Source organism: Salvelinus namaycush, chromosome 42 (genome assembly GCF_016432855.1).
Source record: "Salvelinus namaycush isolate Seneca chromosome 42, SaNama_1.0, whole genome shotgun sequence".
NCBI lineage: Eukaryota > Metazoa > Chordata > Actinopteri > Salmoniformes > Salmonidae > Salvelinus > Salvelinus namaycush.
The window spans coordinates 13,345,935-13,369,704 of record NC_052348.1 but is presented as its reverse complement, the minus strand read 5'-3'; the positions used below and the strand labels follow the sequence as shown (position 1 = coordinate 13,369,704).

At 46.3% G+C, this 23,770-nt stretch overlaps 1 protein-coding gene across 1 annotated transcript in view; it reads left to right on the top strand.

The window, feature by feature from the left end:
* Positions 1 to 7,854, top strand: part of LOC120035110 (ovochymase-2-like) — a 36,229-nt gene extending 28,375 nt beyond the window's left edge. Inside the window, exons 16-26 of the mRNA XM_038981897.1 lie at positions 124 to 307; positions 1,120 to 1,338; positions 2,034 to 2,168; positions 2,798 to 3,019; positions 3,235 to 3,417; positions 3,929 to 4,041; positions 4,169 to 4,263; positions 4,409 to 4,502; positions 4,704 to 4,899; positions 6,005 to 6,165; positions 6,944 to 7,854. Coding sequence (XP_038837825.1) covers positions 124 to 307; positions 1,120 to 1,338; positions 2,034 to 2,168; positions 2,798 to 3,019; positions 3,235 to 3,417; positions 3,929 to 4,041; positions 4,169 to 4,263; positions 4,409 to 4,502; positions 4,704 to 4,899; positions 6,005 to 6,165; positions 6,944 to 7,135 — 1,794 coding nt within the window. The 3' untranslated portion in view covers positions 7,136 to 7,854. The remainder of the gene's footprint in view (positions 1 to 123; positions 308 to 1,119; positions 1,339 to 2,033; positions 2,169 to 2,797; positions 3,020 to 3,234; positions 3,418 to 3,928; positions 4,042 to 4,168; positions 4,264 to 4,408; positions 4,503 to 4,703; positions 4,900 to 6,004; positions 6,166 to 6,943) is intronic.
* The last annotated feature ends 15,916 nt before the right edge of the window (positions 7,855 to 23,770 follow it).

The following is a 23,770-nucleotide window of genomic DNA, read 5'->3' as shown; positions in this document are numbered from 1 at the left end:
AAATTATCCATTGACTTATGCAGTGATTACATGATACAAAAAACCTATTTGATTAATGATGTCATGGTTGTGTTGATGATGTCATCAATATGAAGTGCTGTTGACCCTCGTCATGTGACACAGGGGGATTCGGGCGGTCCCCTGGTGTGCCAGGACTCTCCCAACGCTCCCTGGGAGGTGCACGGCATCACCAGCTTTGGTCCCAATGGCTGCATCATGGACAAGAAACCCTCTGTGTTCACCCGTGCCTCGGCCTACATCCCCTGGATGGAGAATGTCATCCGCAGGGACATGTACAACCAGCACAGTAGGTTATTTATTTTATTTAACCTTTATTTAACTAGGCAAGTCAGTTAAGAACAAATTCTTATTTACAACGACATCCTACCCCAGCCAAACCCTAACCCGGACGACGAATGGCCAATTGTACGCCGCCCTATGGGACTCCCAATCACGGCCGGTTGTGATACAGCCTGAAATCGAACCAGGCTCTGTAGTGACACCTCTAGCACTGAGATGCAGTGCCGTAGACCGCTCGAGAACTGGTTTCAACCGGTCTAAATCGGTTTCTAATATCAGGCTTTTTGGTTGATTTGGAGTGGCGTGACATCTTTTTTTCTGCTCCTTTCTCTCTCTCTCTCTTTCTCTCTCTCTCTCTCTCTCTCTCTCTCTCCCTCTCTCTCTCTCTCTCTCTCTCTCTCTCTCTCTCTCTCTCTTTCCCTCTCTCTCTTTCTGACCCCCCTCTTTCTCTCTCTCTCTCTCTCTCTCTCTCTCTCTCTTTCCCTCTCTCTCTTTCTGACCCCCCTCTTTCTCTCTCTCTCTCTCTCTCTCTCTCTCTTTCCCTCTCTCTCTTTCTGACCCCCTCTTTCTCTCTCTCTCTTTCCCTCTCTCTCTTTCCCTCTCTCTCTTTCTGACCCCCCCTTTCTCTCTCTCTCTCTTTCCCTCTCTCTCTTTCCCTCTCTCTTTCTGACCCCCCTCTTTCTCTCTCTCTCTCTCTTTCCCTCTCTCTCTTTCCGACCACCCTCTTTCTCTCTTTGTCCCTTCTTGTTCTCCCTCCTCATCTCTCCTTCTGTCCTCCCTTCAACTTACTCCCCATCCCCTTTCCTCCTCTCTTTGTAGCATCTGGCTGCGGCGGGCCAAAGGACCTGACTGGCGAGAGCGGCATGTTGTCCAGCATGGGGCACCCGGGCAGCTACAGTAACGGTGCCCACTGCCAGTGGCACATCAAGGTGCCCGACGGTAAACTGGTCCACCTGCACTTCCACAACTTCTCCCTGGAGGACACCCAGCTGTGTCTCAACGACAAGGTCACCATCAACGACAGCTTAGCCAGCCTAGGTAGTACAGCCGTATGTAAGGGTCTTTGGTGTGCGTGGGAGGTGGGGGGATAGGTGATATGGGGTGTGTGCGTATGTATGTGGCTTGCGTGAGCACACACACACATACCCTGTCTGACGATTAATTTGAGGGGTCACTTGTGTCTGATAAATGAGATTACTGTGTGCTTTATTGTGTCTCACCTCAAACACGTCAATGTCATTACTTTCCAATATGATTAAGAGTAAATGACATTTCAGAGTCAAGTTGTTTGCTCAGGCAGCCGTACAACTGACTGGAAGGCAAGATGAAACCCTGTGACAAGAAAGCTGTAACAGAGAATGCTCTTGTCTCTTCAACAACTAATGTGCTTTGTCAGCCAGGACACATATTGATGGACTTGATAATAGGGTAGTTGAATATCATTAATCACAGCAGACAGATTACTGTCGTTATCATAATGACAGTTGTAGATTAAGGCCCAGGAGACTATGTTTGCACAAAGAGATTCAGCCAACAATGTTTGATTAGCCTTTGAAACCCTTGATTTGTCTCATATCAGAAGAAAGAAAGATCTTGCTTCTCTCTATCTATCCTGTCAGTACATATGAAGGAGAGGAGACCAATTAAGTGATGCACTGCATGTCTCCTTATGACATTATGATCTTTATAACCTCAGTATGTCACCTTATAACCTCCTTATGTCTCCTTTATAGGTACCTACTGCAGTCACATTCCCCCTCAGGACCTAGTGAGTATCGGTGACAGACTGAGCCTCTATTTCACCTCCAACAACAAGGTGGTGGACACTGGCTTTAGGGCCTCCTGGAAGGCTGTGGACCCCAGCCAGGGTGAGTGGAGCTGGGCTTCAGGGCCTCCTGGAAGGCTGTGGACCCCAGCCAGGGTGAGTGGAGCTGGGCTTCAGGGCCTCCTGGAAGGCTGTGGACCAAAGCCATGGTGAGTGGAGCTGGGCTTCAGGGCCTCCTGGAAGGCTGTGGACCCCAGCCAAAATGAGTGGAGCTGGGCTCCAGGGCCTCCTGGAAGGCTGTGGACCCCAGCCAGGGTGAGTAGAGCTGGGCTTCAGGGCCTCCTGGAAGGCTGTGGACCCCAGCCAGGGTGAGTGGAGCTGGGCTTCAGGGCCTCCTGGAAGGCTGTGGACCCCAGCCAGGGTGAGTGGAGCTGGGCTTCAGGGCCTCCTGGAAGGCTGTGGACCCCAGCCAGGGTGAGTGGAGCTGGGTGAATGGACAGACGTTCCTCGTGGAAGAAGCCTCTAAGCACAGTTCTAGGATTAGCACCTTTAGCAACCCTCCTAATGTGAACATTCACCATATGGCGGCCATGGCGGAATACATATCTGACTTCAGATCACTGCTTAGGCGCACCTTCAGTTTCACCACTAAGCCTAACATTCTTATGGATTTACACAAACTCTTTACACACAGACTCTCCCCACCCTCCTCTCTCCCACTTCCCCCTACAGCTTCATGTGGAGGTGTCTTCAGCAGTGAGCAGGGAGAACTCACCTCTCCTAATTGGCCTAACAACTACCTAGACCAGGCTGTGTGTACCTGGCATATCTCCATCCCCTCAGCTAAGAACATCCACATTGTCTTCACCCATTTTGAGGTGCAGGCCGTGAACCAGCTGGGACAGTGTGTGGACTATGTGGAGATCTACGGTGGAGCAGGGTTGACCTCACAAGGCTGGTACCATAGCGATAACACTATAGAGACGCCATTAAAATAGGATTCATAGAGGATATTTTGTTGGATTTCTGCAAACTGCTGTGGATTCAAGTTACAAATTGTCATTTTTTTCAAGGGTGCATTACTTTCATCAATGTAACTAAGTACATGTGATAAATCTACATTACTTCAATAACATACTTTTCTTATTTGTACTTGGTTACCTTTGCAGGTCGCTTCTGTGGCTTTGCCCCGCCCCCCGAGGTTACTGTCGTCGGCAACACGGCTGTGGTCCGTTTCCTCAGCAACAAAGCCAATGTGGAGAAGGGTTTCCGTGGTTACTGGACCACTGATCCCAACATGTTCCCCACTCTGCCTCCCCCTCCCGCTAACCCATGGGACAACATCACTATCAGTAAGTACAACCACTGGTTAACCACAGATCGAGGACCAGATTACCCTGACACAAATCCTAACATGAACCATTAGGGGGAATAAAAGTATCTGACCTTAGATCTGTGTCAAATGCAGTTTGAGGACCATTTTACTGAGAATGTGTTTTTCTATGATTGTGTTTTGCTTTTCGTGTATTGATGTGCGTATTGATGTGTATACAGGGCTCATCTGTAAAAGTGACCTTGGTCTCAGCATGACTCCCTGTCAAAAGAAAGATTAAATTAAATAAAAATGGCCAACTTCTACCTTCTCCTCATGGGATGTTCATCTGGACAACTGCTATGTTTACTACAGAGACATTGTCTCTAGGTACATCATGGAGCCTTGCCAGCTCAACCAGACTTCAGTTATAAGTGGCTTTCCCTTTCCAACAGCAGGGTGACATTTCCCACTGACTGACACGTTGAAAAGACTTTCATGAGTACCTTTTATTAACTGTATATTGACCTGTCTCTCTCTTCTTCCTATAGGCTGGCCTGAGACGTGTGGGAGCCCTGCTGTACCCCCCAGTAGTGCCACCTTGAGAGTGGTCAACGGGGTAGAGGCTGTGCCCCACTCCTGGCCCTGGCAAGTCTCCATGCAGGTGAGGCCTGGGTTAGTGTGTGTGTGTGTGCACTACCGCGTATGTGCAGGACTTATTTGCAACTAGTGCCTACATGCATGTGTGTGTGCGTGTAATCATGTATGTTGATGAATCTCTCTCTCTTCAGGCCAGTCCGTTCAATCCCATCCCCTACATGCATGGCTGTGGAGGCTCCCTGATCCACAAGGAATGGGTCCTGACGGCCGCTCACTGCTTCATGGCGTAAGCACGCACACACACAAACCTCACATTAACACATTATTCTATCCAATCCCAAAATGTGAGTTACAAGTAATAATAGAAACTCCCTTTAACTTTCTAACCTTAACCAAAAATCCCTTCTCCCCCGACCCCCGACCCCATCCAGGCCTCTGGGTAACCCCACCTATTGGCGCATGTGTCTGGGTAAACACCACATGAACTCGTCCCGGGACCTCCCTTCCCATGAGGCCTGCTACAAGGTGAACAGCATTTTAATGTTTATTTATTGAGATATAAAAGCATGTATTATCTAAGTATAAATTGTAATATGATGTCTCTCTTTCTGTATTGTCATTGATTGTTTTTTATCTCCTTCAATTTTATTGTTTTACTGTAAAGTAGGCTGCGATTTTTTTTTTTTTTTAATAAAGTTTAATTTGATTCGATTTCTTTGACTCCAGGTGGACGGCATCATCAGGCACAAGGGCTTCGTGTACGAGCAGGACAAGACGGACATCACTAACGACATCGCCCTGGTGCATTTGAGCTCTGCAGTCAACATGACCAGGGAGATAAGTCCCGTGTGTCTGCCGGCGCTCGGCGCCCTGATGCCTGCTGGGAAACCCTGCTACGTCACGGGGTGGGGCGACGAGAAAGGTATGTTTTTTATGGTTTTTAGGAATAGTAGTTTATCAATAGGCACACTCGTAGGTGCACATATACAGACACACACCCTTGCAATTCAGATACATGACACACCCCTTCAAATACACATTTGAAAATACACCATTTAAATACACCTTTAAAAACACGGCACATATTGCATAGCAACACCTACCTCTGCTGAGACTAAACTTTTAACTATTTTATGATGCTATAACAACATCAGCCCCAAAGAACCTCTCCTCAAACTGACAGTGATAGCTCCACCCATCTCACCCAGCTCCCACTCTACTTGACACTTGACTGACATTAGCAGGGCTTTCCTCTCCTAGGAGGGATTATAAGCAGGCTACAATATTAACGCAAAGCCTGGTGTTGGCTGACTGGGTGTGACATGTTCTTTTCAGGGCTGATAAAGTTTTCATGAGGCCAGGTGGCACTCCACAGCACTGACACCACATATAGAGTCTGAATCAACTCAGCACAGTATTGACACCACGTATAGAGTCTGAATCAACTCAGCACAGTATTGACACCACGTATAGAGTCTGAATCAACTCAGCATAGTATTGACACCACGTATAGAGTCTGAATCAACTCAGCATAGTATTGACACCACGTATAGAGTCTGAATCAACTCAGCACTGCAGCAGATGACCCCAGAGAGAGAGAGACAGAGAAAGCACTCAACCTCTCACACAGTGACAAGGCAGCGACACAAACATACAATGCTATATCTGACTTTAACATCTTCTGTTCAGTTGTATCTATCTGAGCTCCCATTGACTCTCAGTGATTACTCTAGTATAGGACTATAACATAGCTAGTAGACATACTGGATATCCATTATTGATCAGTCATGTATAGAGAGAGATACAAGGAGGAGTGATATGTTAAGGCTATTCACAACGGGTTCAATGAGGATAGCAAGGCTTGCAAGCTAAGAAGCTAGCTAGCATGGCGACCATGTGTTCATGTTGAATTAGACAGCAGTTGTAATGGTCATTATAGACATTTGCATGGGAACATTACATGGGCATGCCTGTCTAGCCACTCCCCTAACACGCCGGCCCTCCCCCTTCCTCCCATCTCTCTCCAGGTAGCCTCTTCCCTGTTGTATCTGAGAAGTTGAACCAGGCAGCCCTGCCCATCGTCCCCTTCGCCACCTGCAGTAAGCCAGCCTACTGGTGGGACACCCTGAGACCCTCCATGATCTGTGCCGGATACGAGTCTCCAGACGAGCTCAAGTCAGCCTGCCAGGTAGACTACGGACCCCTACCCGGCTACAGTGCCTCGTTTTGGGCAAGGGGAGGAAGGGAGAGAGCCTGGTGGTACAACCTATTACCCAAAGAGTGGCTCGTTTTGCGCTAGGAGAGGTTGGGAGAAAGCCTGGTTGTTCAACCCAACTAACCAGCTTTAGTGCTTCGTTTTGGGGTAGGTAACGGTAGGTTATGGGTGGTGGGCTGGTTGTATCACCTTGGCTTCTACCGAGACCAAGTGGCTTGTTATTATATTACACAATGATAATACAGTCCAGTGGTTTCTCCTGATTGGAATGCATTATGTAACACAGCACACAGCATTTGTTTGTGATCAGTCAGCCTTGATAATGGTTGAATTAGTTTGTTGTTGTGGTGGGACAGAGGACAAAGAGCATAGGAACTACATAGTTGTCTGTCATAATGAGGTCCATATGAATGACAGCAGTGTGAGAGTCTTTGACCGCCACGTGCTGCTATGTATTTTACCCAGCAGCTCTTGTGCTACTCTCAGTGTTGTTCTTTCCCTCTGTAAAGTGTTACGTTGAGTACGTGTGCTTCCTATCCTATGATGTGAATTAATGTCTGAAAATAATTCACTAGCGATTATGTTATTTGCAAGACTATGTCGATAAAAGTAATCCAACTCTTTTGTGACAATTGCTGGTTCCATCCTTTTAATATTTTAGTTGTCATCTATAATTACATTAAAATGTTCACTCTCCTTTCTCCTCATCCCTCGCTCCTCTCCTTATCCTCTCTCCTCTCCTCCTCTGCAGGGTGACTCAGGTGGCCCCTTCGCCTGCCAACCCTCAGCCTCAGACCCGTGGGAGGTCCACGGCATCGTCAGCTTCGGCGCCTTCGGCTGTGTCAAGGACAAGAAACCCTCCGTGTTCACCAGAGTGTCCTCCTTCAACGACTGGATCGATGATAACATGAAGAGGTTCATCTATGAGAAGTCGCTAGACTAAGGCGAAATCACTGATCTCAGAACTGTTGGGGGATGTTGATTTAGATGGTAGATGGTAGATGGAGTTGATGGAGTTGCTACCTAACCACAGATCTAGGATCAGATTATAATTACTCATCTCAGAACTGTTTTGTCAGGTTGGATAGTGTGGGTTGGAGTTGGAACCTAACCACAGAGCTATGATCAGATTTGTTTAACCTGACGCATAACACAATCTATTAGGTAGGTGGGAAATGATCTGATCCTGTTAGGGCAGCTTGATCCTACCTTCTACACTCATTAAGGTTTAACACTACAGTATTTATACACTGCAGGCCCCAAGAGGTTTCATAATATATTTGAGTCATTTAGCAGATGCTCTTACCCAGTGTGACTTAAAGGAGCAATTAGGGTTAAGTGCCTTGCTCATGGGCACATCGGCTGATACAGTATTTCACCTAGTCGGGGTTTCAAACCTGACCCAACGCTCTTAGCCGCTAGGCTACCTGCCGCTCCAGTAGGGAGGTATAATACACTGCAGCACCACAGTACCTTATGGACATTAGGATTATACTGTGTATACCAGTACAGATGATTGTGGGAATACTTTTTGCATAATGTCTGTATATCAAACTCCTATTCTCACCATGTAGAAATATTGTAAGTAATGTGATCATGTTTCATGTTGCAATTGCTTCCATTCTGGACCTTTGAATAAAATCCTTATTTTGCATATTTTCCCACTTCTGGAACAGTAATGTGATTCTACATATTACCTTACAAGGCTTATAAAATCCTCTTTGTATGGATGTAGGATGTTAAACTTCAAACACAGCTTACATCCAAATCCCCCTTTCCTCCCCAGCCTTAGTATACTGTCATCCATTCTCCCTTCTGACTCAGCCAAATCCTACAGGCAGACTCTTCAAAATGATATTCCTTTAGTCACATGACCCATCCGCTCAGCCAATGAGAGCGCGGGGCTCAGATTTCAGCCCAGGAGGAGACAGCCAGCCACTAATCTGGGATTCAGAACAGGGGGTTGTAAAACAAGGAATCTCCTGTGTAGACTGGAGTCTTTACCCATTGTTCCTCACTCTACCTTGGATTATTTTTGCTGTTGATTGGGGACTTTTGGATGGCACTAGTCTGGGTGAAAGGGTTTGCCAGCTTTGGACAAGGTTTAGGCGGTGTGTATTCGGGACAAGAGTGAAGAGAGGGAGAAGAAGGGAGGAGGAGAAGGAGGGAGGAAAGTCATTTTTCTTCATCCTTCTTTTCTGCAGACTGCAGGCATTTCCCTGAGAGAATGGGGGCAGGAGCGCTCACCATCTGTGTAAGTAGCTACAAAGCCTTTTTCCTCAGCCGACCCGGCTGGCAGGCACAGGGGCTTCTATCTCGGTGGCAAGGGGCTTTATGGATATATAACGGGTCACTCTTACAGTTCACTCAGCCATAGGCAGCACACTCTTTTGTGTGTGTGTGTGTGACAGCGAGAGTTGGCTTTTACATCGGTCTGGGCACAGAGAGAGTCTTTTTTAAATGTCTTCTAGCTGTCACAGTTCTGCAGTCTGTTTCTTCCTGGCACTGAAACACTTTCCTCTCTCTCTACATCTCCCTCCACCTTCAAAATAACTTTATTTAGGTTACTGAACACAAACTCGCATCAGAGTAACAGGGACAAGATGTGTTTACTGAAAGTGAAGTACGTTCTCCAGCACTGTGTGTTCAGTAGGTAGACCAAGCTTTTCTCTCCCTGGTAACTCTTACTCGACATCACGTAATTCTGAGTCAGACTTCCCTAATGGGCTACAACACATAAACCCAGTAGAGGTGGCATCATGGCAGCATGACTAGAACAGGGCTACCTTTATGCTAACTAACTCTATCTGAGTCTATATTCCTTAGCAATGATCCAGTGACTCAGTTTTTAAATGGGAGTCTGTAATGAAAGCCGTTATGACAAACTCCTAAAAAAATATATATTTTGCACCAGGAACATTTGAGGAATGTTATGAGTAAACCCTAGTCCGTTCCCTCAATAGTCTCAGGATTACTTGCCTCATAAGGACAACAACTACCCATAGAATGAAGTCTGTGATATGAGCTAGTCACTACTACAGCCTTCTAGTTGAGCAGCAGTTGTTACTGCTAGGACTGTTTTTCCTGTGGTGCTGCCATACCAGTTGCTCCTACGGTCACCCACATTGGGAGAGACAAAGAGGGGGAGGGAAGAAGAGGAAGCATGCTAGGGCATGCTATCCCCCTCTGTGAGTCAGTTCAGGAGGCAGCCAAACTTCTGTGTGGTCTAAAATCACCATACAATTGATTTATTCGCAAAAAGCTATGTAAATGACAATAGGCCCTCGCATCCCATCTAGACACTTAGGAGTACTTTTAAAGAAGTATGCTTGCTCAAGTGTTCACAAGTAGTTGAAGAGTGTATGGACTACTCTCTTCAACACTCAACAGTTGCTACAAATGTTGGATCTTAATTTGAGCCAGTTTGCTACAGCAGGAAAATAATCCTGCAGCAACAGGAAATGTGAATTATTAAGTGGATTATAATTCATGGACATTTTTGTAGGGGTTGATAGATTTTTCGGAAGGGAAGGTCAAGTCTGAAATTTCGGGGTGAAAATTACAAACTTCAGAAGCCTTTTAAAACCTCAAATGCACTACATGTTTTAAATGTCCTGCGTTGCAGGAAAGTTATCCTGCAACAGGGTGATCAAATTGTCATCCTTCATCTGTACTGTCACGACCCTCCAGGTGTTTATAGGAAGCCATTCTTTTACAGCGTCAAGAGGTTGTAGCAGTAGTGAGATAATGTCCTCTGGTGGGAGGGGAGGAGAGAGGGAAGATGACAGGAGAGGGGATAAGGGGTTAAAAGGGCTAATCACAATATAATGGTCTAGTCAACAATAGAGTAGCAAGCTAGAGGCCATTAGGTATTAGCATGCATTTCCTTTCATGTGTATGTACTATGTAGTTGAAAGATTATAGTAGTTGGCAAGAATCATTAAAAGCATTACACTGATAAGTAAGTAAAGTTGGTGTGTGTGTGTGTGTGAGAGAGAGAGGTGTTAAATTCTACACCCACCTAAAAGGAAGCGATTCCCAAACCTTCCATAACAAAGCCATCACCTACAGAGAGATGAACCTGGAGAAGAGTCCCCTAAGCAAACTGGTCCTGGGGCTCTGTTAACAAACATAAAAAGACCACACAGCGCCCCAGGACAGCAACACAATTAGACCCAACCAAATCATGAGAAAACAAATAGATAAGTACTTGACACATTGGAAAGAATTAACAAAAACCAGAGCAAACTAGAATGCTATTTGGCCCTAAATAGAGAGTACACAGTGGCAGAATACTTGACCACTGAGACTGACACAAAATTAAGGAAAGCTTTGACTATGTACAGACTCCGTGAGCATAGCCTTGCTATTGAGAAAGGTCACCGTAGGCAGACCTGGCTCTCAAGAGAAGACAGGCTATGGGCACACTGCCCACAAAATGAGTTGGAAACTGAGCTGCCAAATGTATGACCATATTAGAGACTGAGCAAAAAAAGAAATGTCCCTTTTTCAGGACCCTGTCTTTCAAAGATAATTCGTAAAAATCCAAATAACTTCACAGATCTTCATTGTAAAGTGTTTAAACACAGTTTCCCATGCTTGTTCAATGAACCATAAACAATTAATGAACATGCACCTGTGGAACAGTCGTTAAGACACTAACAGCTTACAGACGGTAGGCAATTAAGGTCACAGTTAGGAAAACGTAGGACACTAAAGAGGCCTTTCTACTGACTCTGAAAAACACCAAAAGAAAGATGCCCAGGGTCCCTGCTCATCTGCGTGAACGTGCCTTAGGCATGCTGCAAGGAGGCATGAGGACTGCAGATGTGGCCAGGGCAATAAATTGCAATGTCCGTACTGTGAGACGCCTAAGACAGCGCTACAGAGAGACAGGACGGACAGCTGATCTTCCTCGCAGTAGCAGACCACGTGTAACAACACCTGCACAGGATCGGTACTTCCGAACAACAACTGCCTGAGTTACACCAGGAATGCACAATGCCTCCATCAGTGCTCAGACTGTCCGCAATAGGCTGAGAGGGTCTGGACTGAGGGCTTGTAGGCCTGTTGTAAGGCAGGTCCTCACCAGACATCACCGGCAACAACGTCGCCTCTGGGCACAAACCCACCATCGCTGGACCAGACAGGACTGGCAAAAAGTGCTCTTCACTGACAAGTCGCGGTTTTGTCTCACCAGGGGTGATGGTCGGATTCGCATTTATCGTCGAAGGAATGAGCGTTACACCGAGGCCTGTACTCTGGAGCGGGATCGATTTGGAGATGGAGGGTCCGTCATGGTCTGGTGCGGTGTGTCACAGCATCATCGGACTGAGCTTGTTGTCATTGCAGGCAATCTCAATGCTGTGTGGTGCCCTTCCTGCAGGCTCATCCTGATATGACCCTCCAGCATGACAATGCCACCAGACATACTGCTCATTCTGTGTGTGATTTCCTGCAAGACAGGAATGTCAGTGTTCTGCCATGGCCAGCGAAGAGCCCGGATCTCAATCCCATTGAGCATGTCTGGGACCTGTTGGATCGGAGGGTGAGGGCTAGGGCCATTCCCCGCAGAAATGTCCGGGATCTTGCAGGTGCCCTGGTGGAAGAGTGGGTAACATCTCACAGCAAGAACGGGCAAATCTGGTGCAGTCCATGAGGAGGAGATGCACTGCAGTAATTAATGCAGCTGGTGACCACACCAGATACTGACTGTTACTTTTGATTTTGACCCCCCCCCCCCCCCCCCCCCCTTTGTTCAGGGACACATTATTAATTTCTGTTAGTCACATGTCTGTGGAACTTGTTCAGTTTATGTCTCAGTTGTTGAATCTTGTTATGTTCATACAAATATTTACACATGTTAAGTTTGCTGAAAATAAATGCAGTTGACAGTGAGAGGATGTTTCTTTTTTTGTTGAGTTTATTTCCCCCAGATTTCACAGACCCACAAAGAATTAGAAAACAATTTTGATAAACTCTCATATCTTTTGGGTGAAATACCACAGTGTGCCATCACAGCAGCAAGAATTGTGACCTGTTGCCACAAGAAAAGGATAACCAGTGAAGAACAAACACCATTGTAAATACAACCCATATTTATGTTTATTTATTTTCCCTTTTGTACTTTAACTATTTGCACATTGTTACAACACTGTATATAGACATAATATGACATTTGAAATATCTTTATTCTTTTGGAACTTGTGTGTAATATTTACTGTTAATTTTTTATTGTTTATTTCACTTTTATTTATCCATTTCACTTGCTTTGGCAATGTAAACATATGTTTCCCGTGCCAATAAAGCCCCTTGAATTGACAGAGAGAGAGAGAGAGAATAGAGGGGATTGAGAGGGAGGACGAGAGAGATATAGAGGAGGGAGAGAGGGAGGGAGAGATGGACAGAGACAGAGAAGGGGGGGAGAGAGAGAGAGGTTAAAGAGTTGTATTTGATTGTGCCACTTTATAAGCTGAGTGAGTAGTACACTTATCCCTTACTCGAAGTCACTGTCTCAGTGAGTCACCAGTGTGTGTTTATGTGTGTACATGTGTGAGTGGTGTGCGTGCGTCTGTGTGTGCAGATTTAGGAGACATCTGCTTGCAACGTCTTGTGTCACTGACAGGCAGAGTAGCTCAGACAGCTTAGCTCTTAAACACCTGCGCAGGAGCACTACTGAAATACTACTACAGCTGTAGTACTGAGCCAACGTATAGAGATATACTGGAGACATACTGGAGACGTACTGGAGACATACTGGAGACATACTGGAGACCTACTGGAGACGTACTGGAGACGTACTGGAGACATACTGGACACCTACTGGAGACATAGGAGACATACTGGAGTTATACTGGAGACATACTGGATACATACTGGAGACATACTGGAGTTATACTGGAGACATACTGGAGACGTACTGGAGTTATGCTGGAGACGTACTGGAGACGTACTGGAGACATACTGGAGTTATACTGGAGTTGTACTGGAGACATACTGGAGACATACTGGAGACATACTGGAGTTATACTGGAGTTATACTGGAGACATACTGGAGACCTACTGGAGACGTACTGGAGATGTACTGGAGACGTACTGGAGACGTACTGGAGACGTACTGGAGATGTACTGGAGACGTACTGGAGACATACTGGAGACGTACTGGAGACGTACTGGAGACGTACTGGAGACGTACTGGAGACGTACTGGAGACGTACTGGAGACGTACTGGAGACGTACTGGAGTTATACTGGAGACATACTGGAGTTATACTGGAGACGTACTGGAGACGTACTGGAGACGTACTGGAGACGTACTGGAGACGTACTGGAGACGTACTGGAGACATACTGGAGACGTACTGGAGATATTCCAAGTCTGACTATTTAATCCTCTATACCAGGGGTTCCCAAACTTTTTCACTCAGGTCCCGCTTCCAGCATTGGGTAACATCCCACGCCCCCCTCGTGCACGCACCACGTCTATTTCTATGATAGTCTCTTGGCGCGCTCCACTACAGCCCTGTTGATGTAAATGGGGGCGTGTTTGGCCCGCCTTTTCCTGTAGCCCACAACAATCTCCTTTGTCTTGCTCATGTTAAGGGAAAGGTTGTTGTCATGGCACCACACTGCCAGGTCTCTGATCTCCTCCCTATAGGCTGTCTCATCGTTGTTGGTGATCAGGCCTACCACCGTTGTATCGTCAGCAAACTTAATGAGGGTGTTGGAGTCGTGCTTGGCCACACAGTCGTGGGTGAACAGGGAGTATAGGAGGGGACTGAGCACGTACCCCTGAGGGGCCCCTGTGTTGAGGATCAGCGTGGTGGATGTTTTGTTGCCTACTCTTACCACCTGGGGCGGCCCATCAGGAAGTCCAGGATCCAGTTGCAAAGGGAGGTGTTTAGTCCCAGTGTCCTTAGCTTAGTCATGAGCTTTGTGGGCTCTATGGTGTTGAACGCTGAGCTGTAGTCAATGAACAGCATTCTCACCTAGGTGTTCCTTTTGTCCAGGTGGGAAAGGGCAGTGTGGAGTGTGATTGAGATTGCGTTACCTGTGGATCTGTTGAGCGGTAGGCAAATTGGAGTGGGTCTAGGGTTTCTGGGATGATGGTGTTGATGTGAGGCCTGACCAGCCTTTCAAAGCACGTCATGGCTACCGACATGAGTCAAGACATACTGGAGACGTACTGGAAACGTACTGGAGACGTACTGGAGATCTACTGGAGACATACTGGAGATCTACTGGAGACATACTGGAGATCTACTGGAGATCTACTGGAGATCTACTGGAGACGTACTGGAGACATACTGGAGACGTACTGGAAACGTACTGGAGACGTACTGGAGACGTACTGGAGATCTACTGGAGATCTACTGGAGACGTACTGGAGATCTACTGGAGACGTACTGGAGACATACTGGAGATCTACTGGAGACGTACTGGAGACCTACTGGAGACATACTGGAGACGTACTGGAGACGTACTGGAGATCTACTGGAGACGTACTGGAGACGTACTGGAGACGTACTGGAGACGTACTGGGGACGTACTGGAGACATACTGGAGACGTACTGGAGATCTACTGGAGACGTACTGGAGACGTACTGGAGACCTACTGGAGACCTACTGGAGACCTACTGGAGACCTACTGGAGACCTACTGGAGACGTACTGGAGATCTACTGGAGATCTACTGGAGATGTACTGGAGATGTACTGGAGACATACTGGAGATGTACTGGAGACATACTGGAGACATACTGGAGATCTACTGGAGACGTACTGGAGACGTACTGGAGACGTACTGGAAACGTACTGGAGACGTACTGGAAACGTACTGGAGACATTCTGGAGACATACTGGAGATCTACTGGAGACATACTGGAGACATACTGGAGATCTACTGGAGACGTACTGGAGATCTACTGGAGACATACTGGAGATCTACTGGAGATGTACTGGAGACATACTGGAGACGTACTGGAGATCTACTGGAGACATACTGTAGATCTACTGGAGACATACTGGAGATCTACTGGAGACGTACTGGAGACATACTGGAGACGTACTGGAGATCTACTGGAGACATACTGGAGACATACTGGAGATCTACTGGAGACATACTGGAGATCTACTGGAGACGTACTGGAGACATACTGGAGATCTACTGGAGACGTACTGGAGACATACTGGAGATCTACTGGAGACATACTGGAGATGTACTGGAGATCTACTGGAGATCTACTGGAGACATACTGGAGATCTACTGGAGACATACTGGAGATCTACTGGAGACATACTGGAGATCTACTGGAGACGTACTGGAGACATACTGGAGATCTACTGGAGACGTACTGGAGACGTACTGGAGATCTACTGGAGATCTACTGGAGACATACTGGAGATCTACTGGAGACATACTGGAGATGTACTGGAGACATACTGGAGACATACTGGAGATCTACTGGAGATGTACTGGAGATCTACTGGAGATGTACTGGAGATGTACTGGAGACATACTGGAGACATACTGGAGACCTACTGGAGACCTACTGGAGACCTACTGGAGACGTACTGGAGACGTACTGGAGACGTACTGGAGACGTACTGGAGACGTACTGGAGACGTACTGGAGACATTCTGGAGACATACTGGAGATATTCCAAGTCTGACTATTTAATCCTCTATACCAGGGGTTCCCAAACCTTTTCACTAAGGCCCCGCTTCCAGCATTGGGTAACATCCCACGCCCCCCTCGTGCACGCACCACATCTATTTCTATGGGTACAAGCACTGTTCATCACACAACTGTTCACACTCCTCTTGGTGGAGAGAATTTTGCAGGTTTAAAGCTTATGTCCTGCAATTCTACACATTTTGTTCTGGGGTGCAAATAAAATGTTGCCGTTTTAAAGCTACTTTTCTTGCAATTCTATACATTTTGCCATGTCTAATGAGTATTCATGTGATATTTGAGTGACAAAGAAATTACAATCAAATCTATAGGCTAAAAAACCTAAATATTCACCCTCCCTTGTAAGTGACAAGAACGTCAAAATATGTAACCAATTACAGAATAATCCCGTAATACATTCCTACTCCCTCGGAAGGCATCACTAGGTGAGGTGTAATCACACCGTCAAGATGAAAGTGGAACTTCATTATTCAAATGTCAAACTAGGAGACAGTTATTATACAGTCTTTCTATCTGCTATCACCTCGCTCTAATGAACCTGTGAACCCTTAGAGCTGTGCGTGCCAATGTCAATGCCACGTTGTGTGTGTGTGTGTGTGTGTGTGTGTGTGTGTGTGTGTGTGTGTGTGTGTGTGTGTGTGTGTGTGTGTGTGTGTGTGTGTGTGTGTGTGTGTGTGTGTGTGTGTGTGTGAGAGAGAGGAGAGAGCCATCTCCGGACCCCAAAGGGATCCCAAAAGTGTGTGTGTGTGCGTCTGTTTGTGTGTGTACATGGGGTCCTAATGCTATGGCATCTGCCATGGTACAGCTCCTCTCTCCTTAACCCTCTGAGCACCATCTGGGAGATGGGTCCCAAATAGCCAGGCTGAGATTATAGACATATGTTTGAATCAGTGGAAGACGACATTGACCGTATGAGTTGACAAGATAGCACAAACAGATCTGGGACCAGGCTAGTGTTGAAATGATTGGGGATATGCGGAGATCAGTGTAATAGTGCTTCCCTTTTCTTTATGACAGAGTAGTGATGGCTTTTGCCTGGAGGGTGTGGTAGTATTGTCATTTTGTTCAGCAGTGCTTGCTGCTGTGTTTGTGTGCATGCATAGACTCATTTAATCACATTAAGTAGAAATGAAAAGTGTCCAGATAGAACAGGTAATAAATATGATTTCTTATCTAGATTAACAGGTTCATAAAGAATTTTTTAAGTGAGTTATGCTTCTTGTGAAGGCACTTGACTACTAGTTAATAACTACATAATACAATGATCCCATTGTGTCATACAAGGCCTCCCGTGTGATATAGTGAGGCCTCTCTCTCTCTCTCTCTCTCTTTATTTCTCTCTCTTGCTCTCCTCTTTCTCTCTCTCTCACGCTCTCTCTCTGTCTCTGTCTCTGTCTCTCCGGCTCGGTCTCTCTCTCTCTTTCTTTCTCTCTCTTTCTCCCTTTCTCTCTCTCTGTGTTCTGTCTCTTTTGAAGTGGTGCATTCTAGGGTGACTGGATGTCACATGCTCAGTTTGATGCTGAGACCAGCCAGTGCGTGAATCAAAGCCCTGCTCTGATCCTGTTTAGAACAGAGAAGTAGTAGCTCCTCTGTTGTGATGCTGTTGGACTTTGATGTCACTCAACAAATGTGTTACTGTAATTACATTAGTGAGTTTAATAGTTAGTTAGACTAAGAGTTTACACGGTACTATCAGTAATCTGATCCTATGAAAGGAGTGTGTGTGAGGGTGTGTGTGGCGAGTGTGAGTTAGAACAGGTGGCAAGTTTAGTGGGTCATTGTAGATAGCCAACAGCTGATGCAAATACACACGCACGTACACACGCACACACACATGTAAACACACTCTGTATACACAAGGCCTAATCTATCTCACAGTAACAGGTGTGTGTGTGTGTGTGTGTGTGTGTGTGTGTGTGTGTGTGTGTGTGTGTGTGTGTGTGTGTGTGTGTGTGTGTGTGTGTGTGTGTGTGTGTGTGTGTGTGTGTGTGTGTGCCAGGCCAACTCTAGTACGAGAAGCTTACATCGTTTGCACTCAGAGGATGATGGGTTAACATGGCTATTTAGAAAATGAGTTTTTGTCTCACTGCATAGCCACTGTATAGCCACTGTATAGCCACTGTATAACCACTGTATAGTCACTGTATAGCCACTGTATAGCCACTGTATAACCACTGTATAACCACTGTATAGCCACTGTATAGTCACTGTATAACCACTGTAAAGCCACTGTATAGCCACTGTATAACCACTGTATAGTCACTTTATAACCACTGTATAGTCACTGTATAGCCACTGTATAGCCACTGTATAGCCACTGTATAACCACTGTATAGTCACTGTATAGCCACTGTATAACCACTGTATAGCCACTGTATAGTCACTGTATAGCCACTGTATAGCCACTGTATAGTCACTGTATAGCCACTGTATAGCCACTGTATAGCCACTGTATAGTCACTGTATAACCACTGTATAGCCACTGTATAACCACTGTATAGTCACTGTAAACCACTGTATAGTCACTGTATAGTCACTGTATAGCCACTGTAGAGCCACTGATAACAACATGTGACTGTCATTACTATCTCTTGCATGCTTGAGTTTCAGTTCCATTTATATTCACATTCTACTTCCCCAAACTGTTTTAAAATGTGTACACAACTAATTCATTCATAGATTAAGTATTTTTCAAGAAATGTGTGCACAACATAGTACATATAATGCCTTCAGAAAGTGTTCACACCCCTTGACTTATTCCACATTGTGTTTTGTCACAGCCTGAATTTAAAATGGAGGTCAAGGGGTATGAATACTTTCTGAAGGCACTGTATAAAACACAGGAAAATAACGCCTTTAAGTCAGGGAGTGTTTACCCCATAGAACCCCACAGAATGAATTCTGTTTCTATGGTTTACCCTATAACTTAATGCAAGCTCTACATGTATAATGTAGAAAGTCAACAGACTTGACAACAGATGAATTTCCAGCCTCTTTCCTTTCTATCAATATATCCCAAGCTGTCAAGCCCAGCTTGCAGTCCACTTCAGTGTGTGTGTGTGTGTGTGTGTGTGTGTGTGTTTGTGTGTGCATGCCAGCTCTCTTCTCACTCACTGCTCGCCTCAGCCTTCACCCCTCCCCTCAGCCACAGGTGTGCATGGTAACCAAAGCCTCGTCGTAGCAACCAGTACACAGCCCAAACCCCTCCCCTTTCCCTTCTCTTCTCCCAACACTAACTCTCTTCCCTCTCCCAACTTCGCTGTGTGTCGGCGTGTGTGTGTGTGGCCCTTTCCAAAGGGTCCCTCCATCCCTTCCACACACTAACTGACTCTGTGCCCGTGCCAAGGCAGAAGAGGGCATCCCCAGCCCTTATGGAGGTGCCGGACATGGCAGTGCCCACAGTACCAGTAGTACCCGCTGCTGACTGCTGCTCTCTGCTGTGTTCCTATCTCCAGCACAACAAGGCTGCGGTACAGATCAAGCAAGACATGAAGAAGATGGTCCAGTTGCCCATGCTGAGGGGGACCTCCAGGGGACCTCGAGGAGTGGAGGCCAGGGGCGCTAGGCTGTTCGGCGTGTCCCTGCTGGAGCTCAGGGAGCTGGGCCTCGTGAAGGATGGCGTGCCCCTGGTGGTGCGGAGCATGGTAGAGTTCCTACGAGAACATGGTGAGCTGAGGAGGTTGGGGGTCATGGGGGGATGAGAGCGGATGCGGGGATAGGACGGTCTTTAATGTTTCAATACACAGTCATTTTCTAATGGTCATTCTGCATCCATTTTGGTTCTGAAGTAGTTGTAGGGATGGCTAGATTTTGTTTGCGAGACTAACTTGTTATTATTAACAAACAATTTAATGCGATCAGTTTTTTTCTGACATGATTTCCTAGATTTGATCAACTTGAAATCAATCCACTGTCAATAGACGGGAGTGATAGCTGCTACTGTGACAGCCACATCCATAGATATAGAACTCTGCTTTATACTGTATCTATGACCACAGCTATCTTTCTCTGTCATTGAGTCAATAACCCACCTGATTGCTGTCAAGACAACACAAGGTTAACAATGACAGTGTTAGCCCTCAGTCCAAAGTCACTGTGTTCACTGGCTAGTTACGCTTTGTATAAGTCATCTCAATGCAAAATCATGTGTTACATTTTAACATCCACTATACCTTTGCCACAATACACTTATAGATAATCATTTTATAACACATCATTTTTATTCATCTTCCTATTATGAAAAGACCATAATTACTTATTAGACTGCCAACTGTAGGTTTTGTGTTGTGTAAAACCACATTTTACACTCCTTGACATCACATGTGTTACTGTTATGATTTGCAAACGTGTCATTTGATTGGGTATAAATACAAATACAAGCTCCATACCATGACAGACTTATCCTTATGGTTTTGTTCTGTACTCATCTTGCTATCAAATGGTCTAGCCCTTAGCCTTTCTAGTAGTAATTCCCTTCTTTTCCCACTAGAGGTCAGTGTAGTTCTATGATACAGCAGTAGGATGTCTTCTTCATGACCACATGACGCCCTCTCACAAACTCAGCACACCCACATCATACATTGGGCCTTGCACATAGTTCTTTATTTGTGGGTGTGGTTGAATAATCACACTTCAGGTCACACATCGTTGTGATTAGGAAATAGGAGGGAGACAGGAGCACAAGCTGTGTGGGCAAAGACAGCGGGTATTGTCTTCTTTTTTTTTTACAGTTTTAGTTAGGTAATAGTAAATGTGCCTGTAACGAGAGTTTCTTAATTACATTTCAATCTCTGGTCTAAATTATTTGTTCTCTGCAGCCCACTGGTCTGGTAGCATTCGGTAGGATGGGCAACGTTTTGGAACGTTCAGAAAGAAATATGCTACAGTATGTACCACAACAATGCCTTTCTGACATGTAGAATAAGGAATCACGTCATGACATTTCTGCCTACAACGTTAGACAACTGCATGTGGCCCTGTAGATTGTTCACAACAACAGCAGAGCAACACTTTATGTCGTGTAATCCAAGAAACTGCTGTCCGAGTTAATAATAAAGTATGACTCACACAGCTGCAGCGGCAGGTAGCCTCGCGGTTAGCGCGGTGGCCCAGTAACCGAAAGGTCACTAGTTCAAATCCTAGCGCCGACAAGGTGAAACAGCTGTTGATGTGAGGAACAAGGCACTTAACCCTACTTGCTCCAGGGTCACTGTTGATAATGGTTGACCCTAGCTGTGACCCCCCTCTCTGAGGGTGTCTCAGGGGGAGCTGGGATATGCAAAAAAGTTATTTCTAATTCACACATGCAAATAAAACACGTGTACATTTGTGAAATAGGACAAATATAAGCACCCACCAAATTAATGCATTCATTATTGTCACTCATCAACTTGACCCTTTGTCACCCGTGTGTGTGCAGCAATGCTCAGTGATCCAGAGAGACTCTCCAAGTTGACCATGAAAGGTTCCACTCCCTGTCAATGTCTGGGAGTAGTATGGTTGTGTTCTGTTACTGGATATAGTGTGCACACTGTTTTCCATGGGGGAGAGCAGGGATCTCCAACCCTGCTCCTGGAGAGATACTGCATCCTGTAGGTTTTTGCTCCAACCCTAATCTAGAACACCTGATTCTAATAATTAGCTGGTTGATAAACTGAATCAGGTTAGCTACCACTTGTGGTTAGAGTGAAAACCTACAGGAGGGTAGCTGTCCAGGAACAGGGTTGGAGTTAACTTACAGGAGGGTAGCTCTCCAGGAACAGGGTTGGAGTGAAAACCTACAGGAGGGTAGCTCTCCAGGAACAAGGTTGGAGTGAAAACCTACAGGAGGGTAGCTCTCCAGGAACAAGGTTGGAGTGAAAACCTACAGGAGGGTAGCTGTCCAGGAACAGGGTTGGAGTTAACCTACAGGAGGGTAGCTCTCCAGGAACAGGGTTGGAGTTAACCTACAGGAGGGCAGCTCTCCAGGAACAGGGTTGGAGAGCCCTGGGGTAGAGTAATGTCTTAAGTAGGTGTCCAAGAAACATAAAACAACCACTCTGCCATCAGTAGAAGAGATTGACTGTCCCTCTCTTCTTGTTCTCCTCCCCAACCTCTCCATTGTCTGGTTACTCCCCCAACCAATTTTTTGTCTGGTTACTCCCCCAACCTCTCCTTTGTCTGGTTACTCCCCCAACCAATTCTTTGTCTGGTTACTCCCCCAACCTCTCCTTTGTCTGGTTACTCCCCCAACCAATTCTTTGTCTGGTTACTCCCCCAACCAATTCTTTGTCTGGTTACTCCCCCAACCTCTCCTTTGTCTGGTTACTCCCCCAACCAATTCTTTGTCTGGTTACTCCCCCAACCAATTCTTTGTCTGGTTACTCCCCCAACCTCTCCTTTGTCTGGTTACTCCCCCAACCTCTCCTTTGTCTGGTTACTCCCCCAACCTCTCCTTTGTCTGGTTACTCCCCCAACCAATCTTTTGTCTGGTTACTCCCCCAACCTCTCCTTTGTCTGGTTACTCCCCCAACCTCTCCTTTGTCTGGTTACTCCCCCAACCTCTCCTTTGTCTGGTTACTCCCCCAACCTCTCCTTTGTCTGGTTACTCCCCCAACCTCTCCTTTGTCTGGTTACTCCCCCAACCTCTCCTTTGTCTGGTTACTCCCCCAACCTCTCCTTTGTCTGGTTACTCCCCCAACCTCTCCTTTGTCTGGTTACTCCCCCAACCTCTCCTTTGTCTGGTTACTCCCCCAACCTCTCCTTTGTCTGGTTACTCCCCCAACCTCTCCTTTGTCTGGTTACTCCCCCAACCAATCTTTTGTCTGGTTACTCCCCCAACCTCTCCTTTGTCTGGTTACTCCCCCAACCTCTCCTTTGTCTGGTTACTCCCCCAACCTCTCCTTTGTCTGGTTACTCCCCCAACCTCTCCTTTGTCTGGTTACTCCCCCAACCTCTCCTTTGTCTGGTTACTCCCCCAACCTCTCCTTTGTCTGGTTACTCCCCCAACCTCTCCATCTTATCTCCTCATGCGTTCTATCTGTTTGCATCTTCTTTTCTGTTCCTTCCACGTTCCCCCTCTTTTACCTTACTCTCACCATCCCTGTCCCTCGTCATCCCCCTCTCTATCCCCCTTTCACTGTGCTTCTCTACCCCTTTCTCCTACCTGCCATCATTTCCCATCACTCACATCCCTCCATCACCTCGCCCCTCTCTCTCCCTCAATCTTCTCTCTCCATCCCCAGCTCTTCATCATGAGGGTCTGTTCAGGGTCAACGGTAATGTACGGGCGGTGGAGGGGCTGAAACAGCGGCTGGAGAACGGTGAGGACGTGGACTTCCTGGTTGAGGCGGATGTGTGTACAGTGGCCAGCTTGTTCAAACAGTACCTCAGGGACCTGCCAGAAGGCCTGGTAGACTCCACCATACAGCCTGCCCTTATAAAGCAGCACCAGGGTGAGAAATGTTACTGTTTGGAATAATACAATGTGCGTGTGTCTATAAACTGTGAAGGAACTTGTCCTCTGGGGCATAATTGTCAGATAATGATGATGGATTTGATCATAGTCTGTCAACAGTACTCTAGTCTAGGGTCTTTGACCATGACTGTCTCCATTCACAACATTAGAATTGTGATAGCCCACTTCTCTAGTCATATGACTATCATACCATGTACTGTATTCACATTCCCATTATCACATCAGTGATCATTCCCTTAACCATGGTGTCGAGGTCAAACATGGACGGTAATGATACATAGTCATTATCATTAAGCAGCATAATCATGTTCAAGCGGTGCTTCCATTTCGTTACCAGATACTACATACCACACCAGTGTAATCAGTGTTACCGTTCTTCTACAGAGATACTATCAGAACAATCTACAGCTAAGCTTTCCAGTTGGCACTCGC